Genomic DNA, 10629 nt, shown 5'->3' on the forward strand with positions numbered 1-10629 from the left:
TTCATTGCTCACAATAGAAACAGTGCTATGTGATATGCGAAATGGCAACCTACACAACCAATTAATATATTTGCAGCTTAACTTTAAGCAGGGGGGAAACATCGGCGATTAGGAGCTAAAACTCAAGCATCTATAAACCGTAACAATATACAAAACTAACATCCACCAACTTTAAATATTACATTGCAAGAAGTTACGTTTCCACTCCAAAATGGCATTGCTAACATTTCTAGCATAGGCTAATGGCAATTTCCCTTGTGTCAATTAGCATCGCTGCTACTGAACACTAATAAACGGCAGCTTTCAAGCTAGGTCTAGATATCTCACCAATGCGGAGACAGTCGAGGCACGAACGTCAAAGACAATATAAATTATTTTATACTCTTTCCTAATTTAAACAAACAAAAATCACCGTCATCTTGTTACCCTTCGCTTAGATTATTAAACATATGTCATAGAAAAGAAACGACCAACATATTTAGGCTACTAAGTTGTATGCTAGTAGTATGTACCTACGGTCTCTGACCTGGGCCAAATCCTTTTCCTAATTTCAACCAACAAAAATCACCGTTACCTTCATCTTGTTACCCTTCGCTTATATTAGTTAATATATTTCATAGAAAAGAAACGACCAACAAATTTAGGCTACTTAAGTTGTATGCTAGTAGTATGTAGGTACAGTCTCTGACCTTGGACAAATCCTTTACAGTAGAGTAAACTACTGTACCTGACGGTCTTCAGACATGAAGACCGTCAGGTAGACGGCTAGAGCAGAAGCGTGTTACGGAAAAATGCCTTACTTACGGTCAACCACCCATCGGCCATCCCAGCTTATCCAAGATATATCCCAACTTCAGCTACCATCTTATAATACAGGTTTAACATTACGGAGTTCAGTTAGCATAACTACATGACGACCAATTTAGCTAGGCTAGCTCTAACTTTATCTGCCGTTCTCCATGTGGCATGAGGACAGGACTCATTTCCAGTAGCTTATGTAATTAACAGGTAGCTAGCTAGCTAAACCAACTGACTTTCTCGAAGATACCATTTTATGGTATTTTACGTAACATTCAACCGTCACTTATATTTTCATACGTTGTTCAAGATTAAAATTAGTAACATTGCCATATCGATTTATTTTCTTGAAACATATTCTGAGCGTGGCTCACCTGTCTGTCGTCAATCCAAAGTGAGGTTTTGATCGTCTTCTTCTAATACATTGAGTTGAATTCTTCTTTGGATTTGATTGGCGGGCTTGGTGTATGCTATTTAAAGGTGCATACACCACCACCTACAAACTGTTCGCATTGAGTCCAAACTAATAATCGAAAACGTAGATGCAGGAAGAAAATAATTCTAATGTAGCCTACTTGTAACTATTATAAATGGCAAATTAACTCGAAACTACAACTTAAAATGTATGTCAGTAAAGGCAGCATTGAAAAAAGCAATCCACAAATATTAGTCTGTAATTATTGCAATATACATCACCAGGCACAGACAGTTTAACTGAAATAGATAGGTAAATAGTAGGCTAACAAAACACCAATTGGTTATCAACAATCAAACTTTATTTTCCTTCCAGAAAAAACGGCATAACATCCTCACATTAATAGTGACACAACTGGTGAACTTTATCAAATAGTACAATATAAGTTCTTTGACTTTATTAGCGAAAATCCTCAAACAGGAAAACAACTAAAACAATATGGAGACATTAGAAATGAAATCTGTTTAACAAGAAACTTTACGAACTGTAACAAGAGTTGCCTTCAAAGTGAAAAAATGCAAAATACTAATACAAACTATTGAAAATTAACAATTAGCCTATCACTGGCTAATATAGCCTACAGTTGTAAACAGCCTAATATTAGGAGATGAAAACATCGGCTAACCAACAAAACAAAACAGGTCAGGTGGCAGTAGCCTAGGCTATCAACACATTAAAGAAATAGTAGGCTAATAATCCCAATACCTAGGCTAACATAAAAAAAACGAAAAGTTCAGGCATTTAACTTATCATCCTTTAAAAATAACTCATCCATCCCCTCTGCAAAGCCTGTTGCTTCACACTCTGGACTACCCTTTTCGCTTACGATATCTTTTACAGAAACGATCAGCCCCTCTGCGTTGACAGACAACTCAACGTCACCAACACTGAGGAAATGCTCTTCGATGACCTGCAAGTCCCCCATGGAATCGCCAATGTCCTTCTCTTTCAAGTAGGCAGAAAGAGCAGAGTTTGTGAACATCGGCGACTGCTCTTGGCCATCGCTGGTCATCAGCAGCAAGACTCCGCTGTAGGAAGCCACGAAGGAGCTGGCTTTTTGTAAGAGCTTGCAGCGCTGGCATCTGTGCGTTAACGAGCGACTCACAAACGGCTCTTGACTGGTGTGGCATCTCCTACAACGGTGTTTGGCGCTTATCTGCACCCCGGTCACAGTTCCACGGACGATCGATGTGTCCTGGCGGTCATCTCCATGGACCTCGACTGACTCCGGTTCTCCGACGGCCGAAATTTCGCTAACCGTTGTCGTTTGAGTGGTAGTTAGAACCGTACGGTCACCGGCTTTCCTGGTGGACAAGTTGGCCAGCTTGTACGACTTGCCTACTTCGACAGTCAGAATCAGTTTCTCCCAGAGTGTGAGAGTTGTCTGGCCAGTGGGATCGCAGATCTGAAGCTCCTTCAACTCGCACTGGACCCCGTCAACAGGTACCACTCTGCTCACAGTACCCTCTGGCAGGATCTTGGCATCCACCACACCCACCTATTAAAAACGGCACAAAACACATGGAATTACGTTATTTCAATTGCACTTAATAGCCTAGGCCACCATTTAAACTTCCAGGATAACCATTTAAATCAAGACAAACATAACAAAGATGTTATCATTGTCTTCACAATTAAGTAGCCTATACGCTTTCGGGCAGCTCAACTTACGCGCTGTCTTGGTCCAAGGCGCAGCACCTCCTCGATGGTCATCTGTCCCATGCTTCGAGGCTCTCTCGGGAAGAAAGCCACGTCCTCCACCACCTCCACAGTGGTGCTATTTGAACAGAGAACGTCGAAGCCACTGGGATCGGAGTAACCTGAATGGAGGACAATACAAACCATTAGTTTACAAAACTCACTATGTTACTCTCACCACTAAAGAACCTAGAATATTGACAGATGGGTACTTACTGAGGCCTCTCCTGACGTTCGCCAGCTTCACTGGGCTGTTGTTTTGCGAAGCTTGCGTAAACGGGATCCTCTTGTCTACCGAAAATGCTACCACTCTGTGGTATTCCTCTCGGCCGGTCTGTAGGGTCGCCTCGAAGTAGCGGAGATTCCGCCTCGAAGTTTTCACCGGTGACACACAGTGCAAATATCCCACTATGCTATCGTCATCCTTTCTAGGTTGTTTCGAGGGGCTAGCCATTATCCTATTACGACCTACTAATAATTAAGTGATGCTTCTCAGGTGTGACCTCTCCTTGGCGCGTCTCTTTTTAAAACTGCGCTGCAGTGGAAGTATTTATAAGCTGCAAATATAACAGCATTTGTTACTTTGTTCATTTCAAGCCAGACATGTCTGAAACTTGATCCCTGGCCCAGACTTTTTGACTTTGATGTGTTTGTGTGTGTTTGATGTCTACCTGCTTTCTGTCTGTGCTTTTGATTTGCATGCTTTGTTATTGTCTATTGCAGACATTATGGCATTTTGGTCCATATTTTTTTAAATTTTGCCCTCTGTGTTTGCAACCTTCCTATCATTTGCGAATTTGAGTGAATTTAATGATATCCCCAATATTTCATTAAAGAAACTGCTAAAAATGACGAAGATGGACATTTTGATAATGAAACTTTTTTTGTATAAATAGCCTTTCTGGTCAATTTCACCCAGATATAAAAAATATCTGTAATAAGAGCACAGGCAAGAGACAATAGTGCTTAATTACCTGTATAAACATAGTACACAGTGTCCAGTTTAATTTTGAGTGAGGGTGAGAATCCTTCCTGAGAAAACCTCTTGATTGTATGATCAGACACATTCCAGAATATGAACCCGTCCGTTTTGACTTTGATGTGTTTGTGTGATGTCTACCTTTCTTTCTGTCCTTCTAAGTTGCATGCTTCAATTAGTGTCTATTGCAGACATTATGGCATTTTTGGTCCATATTTTTTTAAATGTTAATATCTCTCATGTTATTGGTTTGCATTATGGCCCTTTGTGTTTGCAACCTTTCTATCATTTGTGAATTTTAGTGAATTCAGCACTCCTCATTCAAGTTTATGCTCGTTATCAGGCCTCCACAGAGCTTGATAACAACCCAATCATTTCAATCATGTGTGTTATAGAAGGGAAACACCAAAAACACAGAACAGTGGGTACTGACGACCAGGGTTGAACACCCCTGGAATGAATATCCATTATCAACCCTGGTCCTGGGGAACCTGTCACATGTTTTATAAGTTTAGCTCTTCCAACACACCTGATTCAAACTGAATGGGCTTGTAAGCAGGCTTCTGATGACAGCATTCATTTGAATAAAATGTGTTGGAACAAGGAAACATCTCATACAACATACAGGGCACTGGAGCTACAGGAAAGGATTGAGCGTGCCATCCTGACTACAATAATATGAGTATTTGCAGCCTTACAAAGAGTCTTACATCTTACGTCTAAAAATGACAGAATGTACTGTGTTTTGACCCTGATGATCAGGGTAAAGTACTTAAATATAATCTGAATGAACAAAAAGCCCACCCAATTTGCCCAACCATTGGTCCTCATATCAAAAACAACCAGACAATGAGGTAGCCTTATCTTAGAAAGTCTTTCATGAATTGACAACAAACTTGGTAGGTCTATTTATGGCACTGTTCAGACAATATCTATGTTGTTTTTTGGGTCACTTGATCTGCTTGGCCACCTCATTGCTGCTTGCAGCTATATTTATTGGTGGCCAAGCCGCGAAGCGGCGAAGCCACATAAGTGATTCTACCTTTTCTTATTATTATTATTATTACACTTCTTCTGTCATTGGAGTCTATGGCAGCCCCTAGAACCGTATGGTAAAAAGTTGTGAAATTTGGCACACTCATTAAGCACAGCCCCCTCTTTATATTCACCAAGTTTCATGTCTCCCATTGGAGCACTCTAGCGCCACCAACTGGTCAAAGTTGGACTTGTGTTTACACACGTAACTTTTGAACCGTATGACCGATTTTCAAAAATGAGGTACCGTTGGATTCCCTGGATCGAGACGAGTTCAACGCACACCATGGCGTCAATTTCCGGTTATATAGATTTTCTGCCATTTTGAATTTTGTGAAAAAACGTTTTTTTGCTTCTCCTCCCTCAATTTTTGTCAAATCTTCCCCAGAATTGGCACACATCATCATCCGACCAACCCTCACAGAAGTTATCAAAGGATATTTGATTTTCAAAACCGTTTGTCCGGTACAGCCAATCAAAATTGGCAACAAAGCAACCAAACAGGAAGTTGGATCATATCTCAGCTAATCTTTAAGAAATCAACCCCAAACCTGGTGTGATGACTCGGAACCCTCTTCTGAGGCTGTCCAATGAATTTGGTGTCATGTCATTACTGGGCGTGGCCGCAGGAAGCAAAAATGTGTGTTGGCCAATAACTGTTGATTTGTTTGCCTTTATTAAGTGATTCCTTTGTTTCATGATATCTTGGGACGTCCCGCGTGTGACCCATCATCATTTGTGATAATAGCCGAATTGATGCGGCCGCCATTTTGAATTCATTGAAAAATGTTTTTTCTCTACCCCTCCTACACATGTTGTCCAATCTTCACCAAATTTCGCAGAGATTATCTTCAGACCAAGCTTCACAAAGGCCATCACATGATTGTTTGATTTTCACAACCGTTTGACCGGTACAGGCAATCAAAATGTGCAATTAAGCCATCAAACAGGAAGTTGGGTCGTATCTCTGCCAATCTTTGATGGATTCACACCAAACTTGCCGCATGCACTCGGCACCCTGTTCTGAGGATTTCTAAAGTGTTTTATGGGTCATTTGACTGCTTGGCCACCACATTGCTGCTTGCAGCTATATTTGGTGGCCAAGCCGCGAAGCGGCGAAGCCACATAAGTGATTCTACCTTTTCTTCTTCTTCTTATTGGTGGCCAAGCCGCGAAGCGGCGAAGCCACATAAGTGATTCTACCTTTTCTTATTATTATTATTATTACACTTCTTCTGTCATTGGAGTCTATGGCAGCCCCTAGAACCGTATGGTAAAAAGTTGTGAAATTTGGCACACTCATTAAGCACAGCCCCCTCTTTATATTCACCAAGTTTCATGTCTCCCATTGGAGCACTCTAGCGCCACCAACTGGTCAAAGTTGGACTTGTGTTTACACACGTAACTTTTGAACCGTATGACCGATTTTCAAAAATGAGGTACCGTTGGATTCCCTGGATCGAGACGAGTTCAACGCACACCATGGCGTCAATTTCCGGTTATATAGATTTTCTGCCATTTTGAATTTTGTGAAAAAACGTTTTTTTGCTTCTCCTCCCTCAATTTTTGTCAAATCTTCCCCAGAATTGGCACACATCATCATCCGACCAACCCTCACAGAAGTTATCAAAGGATATTTGATTTTCAAAACCGTTTGTCCGGTACAGCCAATCAAAATTGGCAACAAAGCAACCAAACAGGAAGTTGGATCATATCTCAGCTAATCTTTAAGAAATCAACCCCAAACCTGGTGTGATGACTCGGAACCCTCTTCTGAGGCTGTCCAATGAATTTGGTGTCATGTCATTACTGGGCGTGGCCGCAGGAAGCAAAAATGTGTTTTGGCCAATAACTGTTGATTTGTTTGCCTTTATTAAGTGATTCCTTTGTTTCATGATATCTTGGGACGTCCCGCGTGTGACCCATCATCATTTGTGATAATAGCCGAATTGATGCGGCCGCCATTTTGAATTCATTGAAAAATGTTTTTTCTCTACTCCTCCTACACATGTTGTCCAATCTTCACCAAATTTCGCAGAGATTATCTTCAGACCAAGCTTCACAAAGGCCATCACATGATTGTTTGATTTTCACAACCGTTTGACCGGTACAGGCAATCAAAATGTGCAATTAAGCCATCAAACAGGAAGTTGGGTCGTATCTCAGCCAATCTTTGATGGATTCACACCAAACTTGCCGCATGCACTCGGAACCCTGTTCTGAGGATTTCTAAAGTGTTTTATGGGTCATTTGACTGCTTGGCCACCACATTGCTGCTTGCAGCTATATTTGGTGGCCAAGCCGCGAAGCGGCGAAGCCACATAAGTGATTCTACCTTTTCTTCTTCTTATTATTATTATTATTACACTTCTTCTGTCATTGGAGTCTATGGCAGCCCCTAGAACCGTATGGTAAAAAGTTGTGAAATTTGGCACACTCATTAAGCACAGCCCCCTCTTTATATTCACCAAGTTTCATGTCTCCCATTGGAGCACTCTAGCGCCACCAACTGGTCAAAGTTGGACTTGTGTTTACACACGTAACTTTTGAACCGTATGACCGATTTTCAAAAATGAGGTACCGTTGGATTCCCTGGATCGAGACGAGTTCAACGCACACCATGGCGTCAATTTCCGGTTATATAGATTTTCTGCCATTTTGAATTTTGTGAAAAAACGTTTTTTTGCTTCTCCTCCCTCAATTTTTGTCAAATCTTCCCCAGAATTGGCACACATCATCATCCGACCAACCCTCACAGAAGTTATCAAAGGATATTTGATTTTCAAAACCGTTTGTCCGGTACAGCCAATCAAAATTGGCAACAAAGCAACCAAACAGGAAGTTGGATCATATCTCAGCTAATCTTTAAGAAATCAACCCCAAACCTGGTGTGATGACTCGGAACCCTCTTCTGAGGCTGTCCAATGAATTTGGTGTCATGTCATTACTGGGCGTGGCCGCAGGAAGCAAAAATGTGTTTTGGCCAATAACTGTTGATTTGTTTGCCTTTATTAAGTGATTCCTTTGTTTCATGATATCTTGGGACGTCCCGCGTGTGACCCATCATCATTTGTGATAATAGCCGAATTGATGCGGCCGCCATTTTGAATTCATTGAAAAATGTTTTTTCTCTACTCCTCCTACACATGTTGTCCAATCTTCACCAAATTTCGCAGAGATTATCTTCAGACCAAGCTTCACAAAGGCCATCACATGATTGTTTGATTTTCACAACCGTTTGACCGGTACAGGCAATCAAAATGTGCAATTAAGCCATCAAACAGGAAGTTGGGTCGTATCTCAGCCAATCTTTGATGGATTCACACCAAACTTGCCGCATGCACTCGGAACCCTGTTCTGAGGATTTCTAAAGTGTTTTATGGGTCATTTGACTGCTTGGCCACCACATTGCTGCTTGCAGCTATATTTGGTGGCCAAGCCGCGAAGCGGCGAAGCCACATAAGTGATTCTACCTTTTCTTCTTATTATTATTATTATTATTACACTTCTTCTGTCATTGGAGTCTATGGCAGCCCCTAGAACCGTATGGTAAAAAGTTGTGAAATTTGGCACACTCATTAAGCACAGCCCCCTCTTTATATTCACCAAGTTTCATGTCTCCCATTGGAGCACTCTAGCGCCACCAACTGGTCAAAGTTGGACTTGTGTTTACACACGTAACTTTTGAACCGTATGACCGATTTTCAAAAATGAGGTACCGTTGGATTCCCTGGATCGAGACGAGTTCAACGCACACCATGGCGTCAATTTCCGGTTATATAGATTTTCTGCCATTTTGAATTTTGTGAAAAAACGTTTTTTTGCTTCTCCTCCCTCAATTTTTGTCAAATCTTCCCCAGAATTGGCACACATCATCATCCGACCAACCCTCACAGAAGTTATCAAAGGATATTTGATTTTCAAAACCGTTTGTCCGGTACAGCCAATCAAAATTGGCAACAAAGCAACCAAACAGGAAGTTGGATCATATCTCAGCTAATCTTTAAGAAATCAACCCCAAACCTGGTGTGATGACTCGGAACCCTCTTCTGAGGCTGTCCAATGAATTTGGTGTCATGTCATTACTGGGCGTGGCCGCAGGAAGCAAAAATGTGTTTTGGCCAATAACTGTTGATTTGTTTGCCTTTATTAAGTGATTCCTTTGTTTCATGATATCTTGGGACGTCCCGCGTGTGACCCATCATCATTTGTGATAATAGCCGAATTGATGCGGCCGCCATTTTGAATTCATTGAAAAATGTTTTTTCTCTACTCCTCCTACACATGTTGTCCAATCTTCACCAAATTTCGCAGAGATTATCTTCAGACCAAGCTTCACAAAGGCCATCACATGATTGTTTGATTTTCACAACCGTTTGACCGGTACAGGCAATCAAAATGTGCAATTAAGCCATCAAACAGGAAGTTGGGTCGTATCTCAGCCAATCTTTGATGGATTCACACCAAACTTGCCGCATGCACTCGGAACCCTGTTCTGAGGATTTCTAAAGTGTTTTATGGGTCATTTGACTGCTTGGCCACCACATTGCTGCTTGCAGCTATATTTGGTGGCCAAGCCGCGAAGCGGCGAAGCCACATAAGTGATTCTACCTTTTCTTATTATTATTATTATTATTATTACACTTCTTCTGTCATTGGAGTCTATGGCAGCCCCTAGAACCGTATGGTAAAAAGTTGTGAAATTTGGCACACTCATTAAGCACAGCCCCCTCTTTATATTCACCAAGTTTCATGTCTCCCATTGGAGCACTCTAGCGCCACCAACTGGTCAAAGTTGGACTTGTGTTTACACACGTAACTTTTGAACCGTATGACCGATTTTCAAAAATGAGGTACCGTTGGATTCCCTGGATCGAGACGAGTTCAACGCACACCATGGCGTCAATTTCCGGTTATATAGATTTTCTGCCATTTTGAATTTTGTGAAAAAACGTTTTTTTGCTTCTCCTCCCTCAATTTTTGTCAAATCTTCCCCAGAATTGGCACACATCATCATCCGACCAACCCTCACAGAAGTTATCAAAGGATATTTGATTTTCAAAACCGTTTGTCCGGTACAGCCAATCAAAATTGGCAACAAAGCAACCAAACAGGAAGTTGGATCATATCTCAGCTAATCTTTAAGAAATCAACCCCAAACCTGGTGTGATGACTCGGAACCCTCTTCTGAGGCTGTCCAATGAATTTGGTGTCATGTCATTACTGGGCGTGGCCGCAGGAAGCAAAAATGTGTTTTGGCCAATAACTGTTGATTTGTTTGCCTTTATTAAGTGATTCCTTTGTTTCATGATATCTTGGGACGTCCCGCGTGTGACCCATCATCATTTGTGATAATAGCCGAATTGATGCGGCCGCCATTTTGAATTCATTGAAAAATGTTTTTTCTCTACTCCTCCTACACATGTTGTCCAATCTTCACCAAATTTCGCAGAGATTATCTTCAGACCAAGCTTCACAAAGGCCATCACATGATTGTTTGATTTTCACAACCGTTTGACCGGTACAGGCAATCAAAATGTGCAATTAAGCCATCAAACAGGAAGTTGGGTCGTATCTCAGCCAATCTTTGATGGATTCACACCAAACTTGCCGCATGCACTCGGAACCCTGTTCTGAGGATTTC

At 41.4% G+C, this 10629-nt stretch overlaps 1 protein-coding gene across 1 annotated transcript; it reads right to left on the bottom strand.

The window, feature by feature from the left end:
- Positions 1–1617: 1617 nt before the first annotated feature.
- LOC124487777 lies at positions 1618–4954 on the bottom strand. Its single transcript, XM_047050101.1, has 3 exons — positions 3188–4954; positions 2945–3093; positions 1618–2771 (listed from the first exon to the last, which is right to left on the bottom strand). The coding sequence occupies exons 1-3, from the start codon at positions 3423–3425 to the stop codon at positions 2007–2009; spliced, it is 1152 nt and encodes a 383-aa protein (XP_046906057.1). The 5' UTR covers positions 3426–4954; the 3' UTR covers positions 1618–2006.
- Between the last annotated feature and the right edge of the window lie 5675 nt (positions 4955–10629).

Source organism: Hypomesus transpacificus, unplaced genomic scaffold (genome assembly GCF_021917145.1).
Source record: "Hypomesus transpacificus isolate Combined female unplaced genomic scaffold, fHypTra1 scaffold_100, whole genome shotgun sequence".
NCBI classification, from domain to species: domain Eukaryota; kingdom Metazoa; phylum Chordata; class Actinopteri; order Osmeriformes; family Osmeridae; genus Hypomesus; species Hypomesus transpacificus.

What these genes read in the sequence shown, in the direction of transcription:
- LOC124487777 (XM_047050101.1), bottom strand. Translation starts at nt 3,425, where the DNA reads ATGGCTAGCCCCTCGAAACAACCTAGAAAGGATGACGATAGCATAGTG. An exon ending in GAACGTCAGGAGAGGCCTCA is followed by an intron (nt 3,094 to 3,187) that starts GTAAGTACCCAT and finishes TCCTCCATTCAG; the next exon opens with GTTACTCCGATCCCAGTGGC. An exon ending in GCCTTGGACCAAGACAGCGC is followed by an intron (nt 2,772 to 2,944) that starts GTAAGTTGAGCT and finishes CGTTTTTAATAG; the next exon opens with GTGGGTGTGGTGGATGCCAA.